The 17,542-nt window shown below is 38.3% G+C and overlaps 1 protein-coding gene across 12 annotated transcripts in view; it reads right to left on the bottom strand.

Annotated features, from left to right (window-relative positions):
• Positions 1-17,542, bottom strand: part of ABI3BP (ABI family member 3 binding protein) — a 746,713-nt gene that overhangs the window by 154,206 nt on the left and 574,965 nt on the right. For 11 of the 12 annotated variants that reach the window (XM_069757702.1, XM_069757705.1, XM_069757707.1 and 8 more), the window contains 10 exons: positions 14,010-14,078; positions 13,832-13,906; positions 13,177-13,239; positions 6,320-6,391; positions 5,663-5,716; positions 5,337-5,405; positions 5,132-5,206; positions 4,012-4,083; positions 3,833-3,913; positions 3,234-3,311 (listed from right to left, as the gene is read on the bottom strand). In XM_069757702.1, coding sequence (XP_069613803.1) covers positions 3,234-3,311; positions 3,833-3,913; positions 4,012-4,083; positions 5,132-5,206; positions 5,337-5,405; positions 5,663-5,716; positions 6,320-6,391; positions 13,177-13,239; positions 13,832-13,906; positions 14,010-14,078 — 708 coding nt within the window. The remainder of the gene's footprint in view (positions 1-3,233; positions 3,312-3,832; positions 3,914-4,011; positions 4,084-5,131; positions 5,207-5,336; positions 5,406-5,662; positions 5,717-6,319; positions 6,392-13,176; positions 13,240-13,831; positions 13,907-14,009; positions 14,079-17,542) is intronic. The other variant, XM_069757715.1, reaches the window with a different exon arrangement.

The raw sequence follows: 17,542 nt of genomic DNA, 5'->3' as shown, positions 1-17,542 counted from the left end.
CAGTGTTGGTGCCACAAACAGCGGTCATGTGACCACAAGTATGTGATTTGCGTACTCCCTTCACATTCCGACTAGATTATTTTCAGTCTCACTCCATACATTTGCTTTGATAGAGGCTGTGCCCATCTAGTCAGAATGTGGGTGGGAATATGCATATTGCATATTTGCAATCACATGACGTTCCTGGCGCTGATAACGGAGAATCATCACAGCACACAGAGCACATGATGTGAGGATTCCCAGGTTTGAAGTAACTGCAGACTTTTAGCATAAGACAGGCCAACCTCTTTAAGAGGAAAAGTCAATTTACAGGGACTAACCAGCAACACTAAATAACCAGTAAACGTTTACTATTCAGTGGTTGTTTAATGGGAATCTGTCTGCAGGTTTTTGCTATACAATCTGGCAACAGCATGAGTTAGGGGTTAAACCACTGAAGTCAATGATGTGTCACATGTGACCTGTGTGCTGTTTACTTAGACTGAAGCTTTAATCACTTTGTGATTAACATTTCTATGACTAGCTGGCAGTGTGCTTGCAAGTCCAACTCCGCCCCCTTCTGTGATTAGCAGCTCACTGTCTATAGACTATGTGCTCTGAGAGCCTGGTGCGTGTGGTGTTAGCTTTCTCAGCTCTGCTGCATTGCTAAATCTATAATCTCTGATTGTGTGAGTACGGCTGCACCCAGGAAACTAAGTACAGTAGTACATGACTGCATATAGGGTCTCTTTGACTACATCATGCTGCTCTCAGGTGAGGTAGTAAAAGCCATCTGACAGATCCCTTTAATTGCCTTTTTACACAGGCATGCCAAAGTAAACGATGCACACTGAATGATCTGTTGAAAAGTATTCAGTGTACAGACAAACTGCCACTGTTCTTTGAAGTCCGAGTCCTGTTTACACAGGACATTGCACCACCGAGAACAATAAGCTGACAGACATGACGGCTAGAGGCTTTTTTATGGAAGAACAATGCAATCAGCAGCATGAAATCGAAAAGCCTTATCAACATCTCTCCTGACATTCAGTCCGCTGGTGACTCCACAGCCATTAGATTGTTGAAATAGATGGATCTGGCCAACATTAGTCTAATATGTCTGGGGCCTTGGGAAACACTCTTTGTGGGCATCTCTCTGCTCTGCCTCATGACACAAGTTACTGTTGACTTTTAGCTTGTCATAGCCAGACAGATATAAGTAGAAATGTTTATAATCATGTCACAAACATATTTACATATAACTAAATGTTTCTTCTTTCAAACTCTGCTTATAGAGGTTGCTGTAAGGTATCAGATACATAGTTACCTTTAGAAAAATATTTAGAATTGAGAGTCCTCAGTGGTTGATACCTTTTAATGGCTAACTGAAAAGATGGTAACAAATTGCAAGCTTTCGAGACTACACAGGTCTCTTCATCAGGCGAAGACTAAAAGAAATTCTGAAGAATCACATATTTATGCACAACATAGCACAGAAAAAAAAAACAAAAACAAAAACAAACCATGGATAAGACAGGTGACATGAAGCAGAATTACCACGATTGATAAACAGTTATGTCCATAAATGTTGGACCAGTTCTTAGATAAGGAATGTTTTATTGTCTTCTGATTGGGGTCTGGTTCTGTTGTGATGACCCCTCATAGTCTGAGGGGCAAGTTCCTTAGTTGATGTAAAAAGACATAAATCCATGCGACACATTCATTCCTGCAGTAAGACTGTCAAAGGTCGTCATCAGTTTATATTCCCATACTCTTCTGTCTCTCTTAGATTTGATGCTACCTTTTAACACAAGTAATTTCATGTCCATAATGTTATGATTTGGGAGACAAAAATGTATTGCCACAGGTAGATCCATTTTTTTTTCTCTTATTGTGTGGCGGTGAGAATTAATTCTTGTTCTAAGCTTTTGCCCTGTCTCCCCCACATACAGACCCCCAGTTGGACATTTAGTACAAATAATTAGGTACTTCGGACAGTCTTACTGCAGGAATGAATGTGTCGCATGGATTTATGTCTTTTTACATCAACTAAGGAACTTGCCCCTCAGACTATGAGGGGTCATCACAACAGAACCAGACCCCAATCAGAAGACAATAAAACATTCCTTATCTAAGAACTGGTCCAACATTTATAGACATAACTGTTTATCACTCATGGTAATTCTGCTTCATGTCACCTGTCTTATCCATGTTTTTTTTCTGTGCTATGTTGTGCATAAATATGTGATTCTTCAGAATTTCTTTTAGTCTTCGCCTGATGAAGAGACCTGAGTAGTCTTGAAAGCTTGCAATTTGTTACCATCTTTTCAGTTAGCCATTAAAAGGTATCAACCACTGAGGACTCTCAATTCTAAATATTTTTCTATCTACTGGTTAACACTGTACCAAGATATATATAGTTACCTTTACTAAGAGGATTTGCAATCTTGCTGTGCTTAGAACAAAAAAATCTCATCAAGACACTTATTTTACAATATTTATCCCTTGAATGCTTTCACAGCACAATAGGTGTAGTTTATGACAACATATGACAATAAAGCCATTCTTTAGGTGGTCACTGTAGAATCTGAGTCAATAAAATTAAATGCACTTTGCCCAAAGGTACATCTGGCTACATCAAAGATGTGAAGACTAGTACAATTTATAGATACTGTCTGTGGTGACTTTGGAGTTGTGATGAAGAGCAAAACAAATGTTTAATATACAAAAATTTAATATGGCACCAGCATGTACATTTTTAGTTAATTTAAAGTTTTCAACAACCACCAAAGCAGCAATCTAGAACTCTGGAGACTTTACAACATTAGTAATAATCTTTGTAAGGTTGCTCATTTAACATCTAAGTAAAAACATTCAGATGCTTAATTCATTAAACTCCTCAAAAACGTATCAAAGATAATCGTACCTCAACTCTCCAATAATTAAGCAAAAAAGACCTCAGCCAATCAATCAACCCTGCAGTGTCATGCTGTCGATACAGAAATCACAGTAATTGGCTGCTGCAGTCACATGGATATATGCGATCACAGCACCCAAGTAGAACAGAAACCAGTTGGGACTACTGGTGTCTTAGCACTGGAGGGGCAAGGGTTTGAACTGGTGACTATTTTTCTTTTCATAGTGTTCCTGCTGAATATTCATTGATACATTTTTATGATACACACTTTATGTAAAACTTATACTTGAAAGAAGAATAAATAATAGGTGAAACAATGAAATAATTTGGAAATTACCCGGTTTAGAATGTAACATTTTATTTGACTGAGTAGTTTTAGGAATGGGAGGTGGGGTGGTTTGTATCTCAGTTTTTTCTGGAATGTAAATAAAAGAACAAATGTTATAGACTCATCATGGAATACAGTACAAGGGAAAAAATCCATTACTAGCAGCAATAAAGAAGTTGTGAAAAAAATAACACACTGGAATAGGCAGGTTTTTTAACGTTATCTCTACAAAAGCATTTTATGCCCTTGGGTGCTGACCTATAGCACTAGGAGCTGTCCTTTAAATAACATAGCAACACACTTACAGGTGGAGCAGAGTTTGTTGAGTTTAAGGTGCTGCAAATAACAAATAGAAGAAGAATCACAAAATCTCACCAATTAGGTCTCACAGTTGGAGTCAAGTACAAAAAAATGGCTGTAGTATATTTATATTTGCTGCAACAAACTGTACTCTATCTGTGCATCTATCGAAATGAAAGAATTGCAAGAAAAACGCTGAAAAAAACAAGAATGCAGAAGAAATTTCAAAGCATTGTAGGTGCTTTTTGCACTGAGTGGACAGATGCAATTATAAGCATGCCATGCTAATGTAAATCAGGCAACTTTACCACTTGCAACTGTTGGGTCCGCAAATATTTGAAGACTAATGAGGTAAATTGGCATCGGTTTGATGTGCTCTGATGTTACCACTGTGTAGAATATAACATATCTTATAAATACTGGAAGATTCTGGATATTAAACAAAATTATTTGTTTCTGTCAAATAGAAAAATTAATTTAAATTTACCAGTGGATGTTGTTGGACTTTTTGTAGCAATGTCGAATTTAGGGGTACTAGCTTTTTCTGTTTTATTTGGCTCTGAAACATAAAGATTTATTTTATACAACATTTTCCCATAGAATTCTAGAGGTGCCATGTTATAGATGCATGAATATTAAGCCCTTATGATAACTCTGAATAGTTGCAACTTTTCCAGGAGACGACACTGAAATTCATAAAACATAGACTAAAACATATGTTTAGTCAAAAGTAAAGCAAAAAAAAAACTTTGGAAGACCAATTTCATATGACAATATTTTGGTTAAAGTTTGGAGACATTATCTGAAGGCCAAAACTAGGACATGCTGAGAGAAAATAATGGATAATGGAAATATTTGCAAAATACTTTATAAAATTAGATCAAATAAAAGTGATCTAAGAGACAAGGCAAAACATCTGTTCAGAAAAGGGAAATATGTAAACAAACAGTTATATTAGGTATATCTGACTTAAATAACTGACAAAGAATGCGAACATTATTGAGATGGCTTGGATTGTACTGTCCAAAATATTCTTTCGGTGAATAGTTTAGAAACATAAATACTTCCCCATGTAAAAACCATTTCTATTTGCCATTCCAGTTCAAAGTTTATTGTGGTCAATTGGTGAATTGGCATTCCACTTATAGAAAAATGTCTTGCATGAGCCTGCACATTCTATGACCATATTTGATTATATCTACAATGCTTTCTATATTTTTTGTATTGTTTTGTTAATTTTTCAGATATAAGGTTAACATTGTTATGTTATGTGTGACACAGCACAATGATCTGCATACTAAACCCAACTGCATGTGGTGAGTCTAAGCAACAACAAACTCTAGGGTATCATTTATCAAAATCATCAGCTAACTGCACTACTAAAATACACTGATTTCTATGAGCATCAAGGGTAATCTCTTTTGACTTGAATAGATGAGTCACATTGACGTTAGGAAAGAGACATTTAGAGACTTGGAGCTATCAACACATAGAATTGTCTGCACATACAAAATAGAGCAAAAAATTTAAAATGAAAGACAAACCACAAAATATTGATCAAAAATACCACTTTTTGCATAAAGAAAAATAAACAAACTTGTGTTTACCCAGGGGTCTCTTGGTATGCTCAAAAATGTCAACTCCCAAATCGTCAATAGGAAGAACATGAGATGTGCTAGGATCTGCATAGAATAAAACAATATTAGCAACACAAAATTCTCCTACACTGGACTGATACCAATGGGTTGTTTGCTATGAAACATCCTACTGGCACTAACGAAAAAAATTCTAAAAAGAAAATAGAATTATTACCAACTGGTAAGGATGGACTCTCTGTAGAATGGGCCTTTTTAGGAATAAGCTTTTGGATTTCAGTTGGAACTAGATATAAAAAGGAAGAGCTTGACTTCATTAAGATAAAATGTAAGCCCTATACATAAGACCGAAGAGTTTTGCAATAATGATTCAAAATGAGACAAAATGATTTCCGAACATTGCAAAAGCAAGATAACAGTCTGCAAGATCTGCAAAAAAGAAGAGATGCAAGTCTCTTTAAACATGAGTACAGTAGCCTAGAAAAGAACATGCAATGTGGTCTAGATTAATGGAGAAAAATACTACTGCAGATGTTTATTTACCCTCGATGGTTGATGTCTCTTCAATTAACTGAATTGGTTGCATATCCTTTAAAACTGAACAGAATAGAAGTATCAGTTAGTTATGTCACTTAGAGGATAAATATCTCCTGTTCTGACTTCTACTAGTTATATATTCTATATTATATTACTCATCACTTACTCAGTGCCTCTTGTACTTCATCATCTAATTATACTAACTCCATTACAAACTATGAAACCATACAGACCATACATGTTTTCTGCTTCATACTGTATATATATAAAGGCTCCAAAAAGTGGAATAATAATTTTGAGTTATCACACTAAAAAATAATAAAAGAGTTATAACCTATTTATCAGCATACGTGTTAAATTACTGAACTTTTCTTATCATCCATACCCAAACAACAAACTTATTAAGAGGTCAATTTTAGCTGGAAAATGACTAGTAATAACCTTTTAAATCTGAGTATACACTTTTCCACTATTACAATGAAAGAGCGAGTATGCTGAAAAAAACGTATTTGGGTGTCCAGATTCTTTTTAATTTAGACTTGTCACTGGATGGTGGAGAAGATTGTTCTTGTCACATTACAAGTTTAGGGTAGGCTGTTAAATACTATCAAAGCATAGTCTCCTGTACCAACTCTGAACAGAGCAGAAGCATGATTACAATACCGGCTGTAGGATGCGTCTTTTCTGGTAGTGGTGTTTTATACTGCATTGGAGAGACTCTTGTTTTCTTTGATGCTGCAAAGTAATTGCAGGTAGTCAATACTGTCAAATGTACCCATCATATCAATTGCGCTAATTTATCAAAATACATATTAGATAATATAAAAACTATTTATAAGCAATGTGCCTCCTTATTGCCCACCGCTTCATGTAGCAAAAACTAATTAATACTATTTATATTGGACAAATTGAGGCTTCAACATATATCCTTCAATTCCTACTCTTGTAAGGTATCATGTTCTTCACATGCAACTAATAGCGTTGCCCAAATGTTGAATCAGAGCATGAGCATCTGAACATGTTCCACAATAATGTAGAGCAGATTTCTCAGTGTGTGAAATGTAATCATACAGCCTGATCTCTTGGTCTAGCCTTCTGCATTCATTATACTCCATGTCCCCTGGTCAATTGGTGAGTCTCCACCACTGCTCCCGGTATCTGTCGTTACGTGAACAGGAATGGCAGCTAATCAGTGAGCTCAGTGGCTCTGCTATTGTAGCTAGAATGCTTCGCTTTGAGCCGCTGATTGGCTTCCATGTTGTCAATGTGTTGTCAGTATAACAGCCGATGCACTACACTGGTAGCTGGAGAGCCACTGGTAGACCATTGTACAGTGAGTATAAAATGGTTTATTTTTTAGCCCAAACTGCACTTAGGGACAAAGATTTCTAGTATGGTGAAAATCATTTTAAATAGTTATTATTCCCAGAATAGCATTATTTTTCACAAAGCACCCAGTTTCAGAAAGAATGGGTGGTCATATTCTTAGCTGCTAAAACAATATTTCCAAGCAGAACTTGCTTCTTCTTGGTGCTGCAGACTCCTTACCCGTCTTCTGTGTACTACTGACTTGCCCCACCTCTCTGAGTTCATCAAGCTAATCTAAGTGTAGAATTAATCTTATGCTTCTGTGCACTCTTTGCTCCGGCACAGTACCCTGTCTGACCAATATTTTCTTCTGTCATCTATATTAGGATAGCAGCAGTGTGCTTTTGCATCATTAACTGGTTCTAGCAAAGCTTAATTAGCGTGCATTACTCCACAATGGCAGTGCAGAGTATATACATGCATATACCAGAACATTATCATGTCATATGCATTAATGCAGCAACATTTGCAGTTTCAAAGCATCAGTCTGTCAGCAGCAGGCAACAAACACAGCTCAACTAATCTCTGCTCCCGGCCCCTCTTAACCCAGCCAATCCTGCATGATATCTCTCATTTCTGTACCATTTTGTATACACCCCATCCGTCATTATATCTCTGTCTTCTGTATCCTGTAAAACAGCCCATCCTACAGTTACTAGCATACACACATCGCTGATTCTTGGTATGAGCTCTGTGATGTAGTGAAGGAGGTTCTACCCATTTCTTGACATCATCCTTCTCAGTAGAAGCTTTGGTTTTAGACATGGCACAACTTTGCTGGCAAGATACCAGCTGAGAGATTAACTGCACAGGATCATCCAGGGCCCCTGGAACTATTGGATGGTTCCAATGGTAACTGATGGGCAAATAGAGCCTGGATTGGGCATCCTTAGAGGGGTGATGTGTGCAAAACTGGGCAGATTTAAAAATTGATTATATTAATAAATATAAATAAACATATGTGTACATAATAAGATTACAATGTAATTTTTTTGAATACCCCTTTAAGCAATGTATTTGAAAGAAGTAATTAATTATATGACAGGTGTGCTTAGCAAATAAAGATATATTACCTTGCACAATTGTCTTACTGTATGTACTAAAGCTGGAAAATTAAATTTGATTGATTCTATAGGTATGCACATGGTGCATTGATGATTGTTGACTCACACTTGATTAATATAAGCTGCCATCTTCTAATATGCAGTACCCAGAGACTTTTCCATTACATTCTATGAAAGCAGTTACTAAATAGATTGAAGGTCATTTATCATTTAAAAGGGACCAGACTATAGACCTGGTAATAGTGCTCTTAAATTTCAAATAATATTATTTGCACAGAATATTAAAGCCCAACTTTTCTGTAAGTTCAATATGAATGTGAGCATCTAGTAGAAGAGAGGGAGGAAGTTTGTGCATTTGACAGACTGTACTTTTCAATTTTCAAAATCAGATTTACTATTCAAGATAAGCCAAAATTATTGACAACATTTATTTAGTATATATACAGTTAGGGCCAGAAATATTTGGACAGTGACACAAGTTTTGTTATTTTAGCTGTTTACAAAAACATGTTCAGAAATACAATTATATATATAATATGGGCTGAAAGTGCACACTCCCAGCTGCAATATGATAGTTTCCACATCCAAATCGGAGAAAGGGTTTAGGAATCATAGCTCTGTAATGCATAGCGTCCTCTTTTTCAAGGGACCAAAAGTAATTGGACAATGGACTCTAAGGGCTGCAATTAACTCTGAAGGCGTCTCCCTCGTTAACCTGTAATCAATGAAGTAGTTAAAAGGTCAGGGGTGGATTCCAGGTGTGTGGTTTTGCATTTGGAAGCTGTTGCTGTGAGCAGACAACATGCGGTCAAAGGAACTCTCAATTGAGGTGAAGCAGAACATCCTGAGGCTGAAAAAAAAGAAAAAATCCATCAGAGAGATAGCAGACATGCTTGGAGTAGCAAAATCAACAGTTGGGTACATTCTGAGAAAAAAGGAATTGACTGGTGAGCTTGGGAACTCAAAAAGGCCTGGGCGTCCACGGATGACAACAGTGGTGGATGATCGCCGCATACTTAATTTGGTGAAGAAGAACCCGTTCACAACATCAACTGAAGTCCAGAACACTCTCAGTGAAGTAGGTGTATCTGTCTCTAAGTCAACAGTAAAGAGAAGACTCCATGACAGTAAATACAAAGGGTTCACATCTAGATGCAAACCATTCATCAATACCAAAAATAGACAGGCCAGAGTTAAATTTGCAGAAAAACACCTCAAGAAGCCAGCTCAGTTCGGGAAAAGTATTCTATGGACAGATGAGACAAAGATCAACCTGTACCAGAATGATGGGAAGAAAAAAGTTTGGAGAAGAAAGGGAACGGCACATGATCCAAGGCACACCACATCCTCTGTAAAACATGGTGGAGGCAACGTGATGGCATGGGCATGCATGGCTTTCAATGGCACTGGGTCACTTGTGTTTATTGATGACATAAGAGCAGACAAGAGTAGCCGGATGAATTCTGAAGTGTACCGGGATATACTTTCAGCCCAGATTCAGCCAAATGCTGCAAAGTTGATTGGACGGCGCTTCATAGTACAGATGGACAATGACCCCAAGCATACATCCAAAGCTACCCAGGAGTTCATGAGTGCCAAAAAGTAGAACATTCTGCAATGGCCAAGTCAATCTCCAGATCTAAACCCAATTGAGCATGCATTTCACTTGCTCAAATCCAGACTTAAGACGGAAAGACCCACAAACAAGCAAGACCTGAAGGCTGCGGCTGTAAAGGCCTGGCAAAGCATTAAGAAGGAGGAAACCCAGCGTTTGGTGATGTCCATGGGTTCCAGACTTAAGGCAGTGATTGCCTCCAAAGGATTTGCAACAAAATATTGAAAATAAAAATATTTTGTTTGGGTTATGTTTATTTGTCCAATTACTTTTGACCTCCTAAAATGTGGAGTGTTTGTAAAGAAATGTGTACAATTCCTACATTTTCTATCAGATATTTTTGTTCAACCCTTCAAATTAAACGTTACAATCTGCACTTGAATTCTGTTGTAGAGGTTTCATTTCAAATCCAATGTGGTGGCATGCAGAGCCCAACTCGCGAAAATTGTGTCACTGTCCAAATATTTCTGGCCCTAACTGTATATATAAAAGGGAACACACTAGCGCTACACTAAAGGGGGTACCCTCAGCAGCTTGAATCGGGACAGCTAGGTGCTGGGAACACTGTCGTGGATAGACCAATAGGGACTGGAAAAGAGTTGAAACAGCGCTTGAGGGAATAGTGACGCTGAGGTAAATGGAGATAGTCTATGTGAACAAATACTAAAAATGCTTCTATGATAAAAGAGGGAAAAAAAAGAAAAAAATCTACTTATATAAATATATATATATATATATATATATATATATACACACACATATATACCTGGAGGAGGATGGGAACAGGGAGCATATGATGCACTGAAGGGCCCACGTGGAATAGATGATGTGTGTCTCTATAACGAAATGTATAATATATATTGGTCTGATGATAATTAATACAGAGTTGGTAATAAGTGAGGTACGTATAGAATACACACTAACCTATTATATAGATATCAGCACATAGAATACACGTGGCTATGAAATAGGTAGTGTGCCTCCGAAGGATCTGATGTATGTCCCACACTAAAGTCTGGTCTCCTGCAGGCTGTGCAAATATATAGCTAAGAAACAGCGAAAGTAAAATAGAATTGTAAGTATGAATACTCTAAAATTGTATCTGAACACCTGTAGGGTGAAAACATGTAGCAGGTGCAGCACTAATGATAAACCCAGATGATGGTAATGTGGCGCTATGCATCAAGATAGTAGATGCATAGGCGTGGGACTCACCAAAGACAGGCAAAGCACTGATCGCGGAGAGCTGGAGAGTCTGCAGTGACAGGGAAGAGGCGGGCGTCTGTGGACCACAGGTGGAGGTGCGCTGCGCAGAGCCAGAGAGAGCCCCGGCCAGTGGCGTCTCTGGATGCGTGCGGAGAGAAAAGACGGGGAAAGATGGCTGACAGAGGTATCTGGCGTGTGCCGTCACAAAAAGGCTACGGAGCAATAGTGGGGCCAAAAAGCACTACCAACATGTTTCAAAGGAACGGCGTCCTTCTTCTTTCCTTTGGAACGCGTTGGTAGCACTTTTTGGCCCCACTATTGCTCTGTAGCCTTTTTGTGATGGCACACGCCAGATACCTCTGTCGGCCATCTTTCCCAATCTTTTCTCTCTGCACGCATCCAGAGACGCCACCGGCAGGGTGTCTCTCTGGCTCTGCGCAGCGCACCTCCACCTGTGGTCCGCAGACACCCGCCTCTTTTCTGCCACCGCAGACTCTCCAGCTCTCCGCGATCAGTGCTTTGCCTGTCTTTGGTGAGTCCCATGCCTATGCATCTACTATCTTGATGCATAGCGCCACATTACCATCATGTGGGTTTATCATTAGTGCTGCACCTGCTACATGTTTTCACCCTACAGGTGTTCAGATACAATTTTAGAGTATTCATACTTACAATTCTATTTTACTGTCGTTGTTTCTTAAGGTACCTTCACACTCAGCGACGCTGCAGCGATACCGACAACGATGTCGATCGCTGCAGCGTCGCTGGAGAGCTGTCACACAGACAGCTCTCCAGCGACCAATGATCCCGAGGTCCCCGGGTAACCAGGGTAAACATCGGGTTACTAAGCGCAGGGCCGCGCTTAGTAACCCGATGTTTACCCTGGTTACCAGCGTAAAAGTAAAAAAACAAACACTACATACTTACCTACCGCTGTCTGTCCCCGGCGCTCTGCTTCTCTGCACTCCTCCTGCACTGACTGTGAGCACAGCGGCCGGAAAGCAGAGCGGTGACGTCACCGCTCTGCTTTCCGGCTGACCGACCCTCACAGCCAGTGCAGGAGGAGTGCAGAGAAGCTGAGCGCCGGGGACAGACAGCGGTAGGTAAGTATGTAGTGTTTGTTTTTTTTACTTCTACGCTGGTAACCAGGGTAAACATCGGGTTACTAAGCGCGGCCCTGCGCTTATATAAGTAGATTTTTTTCCTTTTTTTCCTCTTTTATCATAGAAGCATTTTTAGTATTTGTTCACATAGACTATCTCCATTTACCTCAGCGTCACTATTCCCTCAAGCGCGGCTTCGACTCTTTTCCAAAATTTATTTAGTGTTTTAGACACTTTTTGAGTTTCACTTGACATGGGGGCATTAAGTAAGATTCACCTAATTGCTCTAATATTTTGGCATAAAGAAAATGGTCTAAAATAGGCAATTTAAGAGGTGGTATGAAATTAGCCAATGCAGTCTAAAGATACACTGAATTTATTATCCAGCATGTGATACTGGGATAAATCTAGTACATCTAGCCTCATTCTAAGCTAAGAATAAGGCAGCTTTACTAAATCTGCTCTATTATTTTTGCAATTATTTTGCATCACTCCACTTTAGAAAAGAACCTGATTGATAAATGTGCTTTATACAAAACTAAATGTCTTGTAAAGAAGACTCATTTGTTCTCACTGTTGGTTAAATTCCAAGGGCATTTAAATATTAACTCTTCCAAATGAAGTTCCTAAGTCATCCGTACATTATATTGTAGTTCCTTGACACTGCAGACAATAACACCTACTGCCCGCGTGTTACTGGACAGAACAGCAGAAGATGCCAAAATGATGCCTCCACTTGCTGCCAACACGTACTTTGCAGATATTAGTTAAAGCTACACCGCATGGACTTTTTGCCATGTCCACTCACTTAATACATTCTGCATATAGTTCGCTGGTTTATTTTCACTGCTTTATCTCTCAGTTTGATTAGAAAGTAGTGGAAATTTATAACGTAGTGCAATTTAAGACAAAAAGTAATTATGTTATAGTGTTTATAACTCTGGTCACCCTCTCACATCTCACAAAAAGCAATGAAGTCAGTGCATGTGATAATAGAAGTAAAAAAATGCATAAATTATATGTGTCACAACAGCCAACTTAAGAGATCAGCAGCAGTTCATTAAGCAAATGTCTACCCCCTAGCATATTTATGTCTGTACTATTTGTTCTGATAAAGATCAGTACAGAATGATTGCATGCATTTTATTAAGAAATTGATTTTACCAGTTGTTGGCTTTGGCTTGGAAGTTGATGAAAACTTCTGAACAACTTTTTTTTCATTGGAAGCTGCAATAAAGACCACCTTGTGTTTCAATCATAACTAGAGTAATAAAGTGTGAAGTTCAAATGAACAACTGAATCCTAAAATAATATTAGGAGACTGCTGAAATTTGCTACAAAACGTCACTTGCTGGCAGGTGAGATTTAGGACAAAATGCGAAGATATAAGAAATGCTTGATAGATGTGATTCTCAATTCTGGGACCTCAACAATAGAAGGAACGATGGTCCTTTGATTCCCACCCTACCTGACGAGGCAGCAGCTAGTTGAAGCATGCAGCCAAAGACTAAATGAAGAGATACCTTCCATTCACTTCAATGGGAATGCTAAAAACAGCAGAGCACTGCATAACCACTGCTCCATTATTCCAGAGGCCATCTGACCATTCTAAAGGAAGATGTCAGCTCCCAGAAGTGGGAACTACATTTATGTTTAGATCTTAGACTATTATTATATCTTTTAGCAAATAAGATGTTTTACAGACTATCAAATATTTTAATGTGTAAGAAGGCACTGACATGCAAACTTATCTTACATAGCCTTTTCAAATCCAGCAAAAAAACAAAAAGGGTCTACTTTATAGTTGAATTATTATTACCTAAAGTAAATGTTTCTTGTTCATACGTGTGTGGCGCTTCGGTTATGCTTATTTCAGAATTTGGCTGTGTGCTGTCTGAGGTAAATGAATACCAAGAAGAAATGGAGGCTGTTAGAAGAGGGAAGAATTTTGTCATAGAAACACAAATATTGCTCATTAAAAGAGGTAATGATTTTACCAGCTTCATCACTTGGTGCTTCAGTGCTAGGGAAAGGTTTTGGGTGAAATGATGCAGTTTCATTTGGAACTGGAAGAAAAAGTACAGCAATTCTCATTCAGCTTCCACGCAGCTGAACTAAAGATGGGAATAACTTATAAGTTAGAGAAATAAAACATAGGTGACTCAGGAACATGAAGGAAATTATCCTGTGGAAGAAACATTGTGTGTGGCACTGTCCTGATCTTCAAGAAAGGTATGTTAAATCTTTAAGCTGACAAAATAAAAATACATCAAATAATGCAAGAAATCAAAACCAATCATAATTTTCTCATGTTCACCATTTCTGAAAAGCATCCAAGTCTTTGAAAAGCTCTTACAGATTCTTTGATGCTACTAAAACATTATCAATGGCGCGTATATATTACAAACATGCCTCGAAATAGAGATTGTGCTTTGTTTCCTAAATCTACAGATGCCTAAAACTGTTTTACATTGAAATCAATTTCTAGGTTCCGTTAAAATAACCTGCACATACTAGTCTGCTGTCTACTCAACCCATTGACACACACGTTCCCAGGAAATTCAAGGACTTTGCCTTCAAAGATTCCCATCTGATCAAACATCTGTGGGATTTGCTAGAACAGCAGTCCCCAACCTTCCTTACCTTGAGAGCCACATTCAAGTCTGAGAGAGGGTCCCAAGCCACATCTAGACCCCTGCCTCCAAATAGTGACATCTGGCTCCTGCCTCCCCCACAGTAGTGGCACCGAGATTGCGCATTATCAGTATAATGACAGCCAAAGGTTCACCTTTCCACCATTGGGTATTCTACCATCAAGCACTCCCACCACGCTATCATGTCAAGCTTCAATCACCTCCTTTATCTGACAGTATCAGCCTATCTCCAGTTTAGCACTTAAATTGTCACAACAATCCCAAGGTTAGTATATGCTTTTCTGTGAGTTCTACTCTCAAAGTCACCAACTGCAGACCTGCTCTTCATATTTCTTTGCTAGGTCTAGTGCTAATGCACTAATGTAGCAGATGGCCGAGAGCTACATATCATGGGCCCGTAAGCCACATATGGTTCCTAAGCTACAGTTAGGGGATTCCAGTGTTAGAATATAAAGTCTAATTCACCTTCGTGACTAAAAAAATCTGTTGCTGCTATATACCAAACGACATCTTCAAAGGTCATGTGGAGCACAGCTGTTTTGGTAACATAAGGGGGCCTACACAATATCAAGCAAGTTGTTTTTATGTTATTGCTGATTAGTTTACATAGTAGCTATCTCTTAACAGGACAGCTATGTCAGTAACAGGAGTCAATCACTTGATAATAAACAGAAATTGCATAAAAAACATCTATAGAAATAAAAATAACATTCTACAATAATGTTTTAATTGAGGCTGAATAACTTACTACATAACTTCAAAACGTAGGTGCACACATGTAGCGTATGAAAATAAAATAATAAAAACTATAATTGTTCCTGGTTCAATCACCAGAAAAACAAAAAAGTGCTATTAAGTAGCTTTACAGCAACTAAATACTCTCAATTCCCCTATCTGGTTCTCACTTAGATAATAATCATCTCCATCTTTATAACTGTCAGCTTTCAATATATACATAACCACAATCCACTAGTGGACTAGCCACCTCCAAAACCAATACTTATTCACAAACACCATACATATTTGTAGGTGAAAAAGAGGCATAAGCAGATATAAAATCATATACACTTTATTTAAGATAAAAAATAAAAAAACAAGACAAGGACACTCATAAAATACTGATAGCCAACAGGACAGAGTATTTAAGCTTTTAAATTATATAAAGCCACAAAACGCACCCTATTTACCTATACAGGATATTAATGGTAAGGACATACTTGAATATCGAAGAAAAGTCTAGTAAATCTTCTTGGAAAAACATACAGATATTATTAGTATATAGGCTATCACAGCCCCATCAATCTCTAAACTGCATGCTTTAATCTAGAAAAGTGTCCTGTGCAAAAGATATGGCAGAGCCGCCTAACACAGCCTGCATAGCCGGCAGATAAAACACTTGCCAGTAGCCACTATAATACATAGTTCTAATTAGCAGTACCATGAGACAAATATCTCTTAACGGCTATATCCTACCCGGCTCTGATCACTATTACAACCTGCATAAATGGCACACAAAACCATTAATATTGGCTATATCATACTGGGCTAACGTCCTATGCAACTTACATATATTATGCTTCCTGTCCTGTCCGCACACCAGTAGCCCCGACAGCGCCGTTTCGCCTACGTGGCTTCCTCAACATGGGGGTCTGCATGTACGCTGCATCTCCTGCTCTCTATATACTGCCGTCCACAGCTGATTTTGATGTCGGCGTACCCGGCTTGCATCTGCGCATGCGCCAATGACGAACTTCCCCTATCGTGAACCGTGACCTCATTTCCTCTGCGCCTGGAACGCAGAGCGTGTCACGCTCTGCGTCGCCTAATGTGAGCGGAGCAAGAAGTCACAGGGGCATTCCCAAAGGCGCATGCGTCAACCGGACGCCGAAATCTTTGTATTTTATAATAGAACAACTAAAATCTATGAGACGTGGACTACAACCATTAAAACTTCATAGATTAATCCCTAGTGCTACATGATAAAAGTGCTAGCATATAGTACTCTAACAAATACATAATGATTACTTAATCAAACATTATAAATATACAAAAATGAATACACAAGATATTCATAATAAATACATAAGTGAAAATAAATAAATACTCTGATACACAATTATATAAGGTGCATTAAGTGATATATAAACACTAATCCCCCACTCCTAAATATACATTATCTTTTACAAAACAATATATATAAGAGACCAGGTCCCATTACACGTAAATATCCATAGACTGACTTAACAATATTAACTTTATCAATTTTATTAATACCCATTAATACAGGAATAATTCACAAAGTGATAATACGGAAAGATATTGTTTCCAATAATTCTTCACATCTACGTATTCTTCAAAATGCAGAGGATATCTTGTATTATGTGAGGAACATCTCCTACATACGGATACTCCTATAACTAGGGATAAAAAAACAACAATGGTAAATAACAAGACAAACACCATACATACGCAAACAATTAAAAACAGGAAAAACGTGGAAGACTAATATAATATTGAGTCTTACAAGTCTCAATACAATAGAGACCTCTATTCACAAAAATGCGTTGAACCCTAAACTTTCATTAAGGCCTTTTGGGGCCATAGTCCCTAGTAAGTAGATCCACCTACTTTCTTTTTGAGCTAATGTCCTTCCGAGATTACCCCCTCTGGGGCCCAGGCACACCTGGTCAATTGCCTGGATCTTAAGTCCTGTAGGATCACAGTTGTGATACATTCTGAAATGCTTTGGTAAGGTTTTAAGAGAGCTGATATCCTCAATTGTTCCTGACTTTTCAATATCTCTAATATGTTCTCTTGTCCTCACTCTCAGTTCACGCATAGTTAACCCTATATAAATTTTATTGCAAGGACAACGG

The sequence above is a fragment of the Ranitomeya imitator genome, chromosome 3, assembly GCF_032444005.1.
Source record: "Ranitomeya imitator isolate aRanImi1 chromosome 3, aRanImi1.pri, whole genome shotgun sequence".
NCBI classification, from domain to species: Eukaryota; Metazoa; Chordata; class Amphibia; order Anura; family Dendrobatidae; genus Ranitomeya; species Ranitomeya imitator.
The sequence above is the reverse complement of the archived record's forward strand: the minus strand, read 5'-3'. Positions and strand labels throughout refer to the sequence as shown.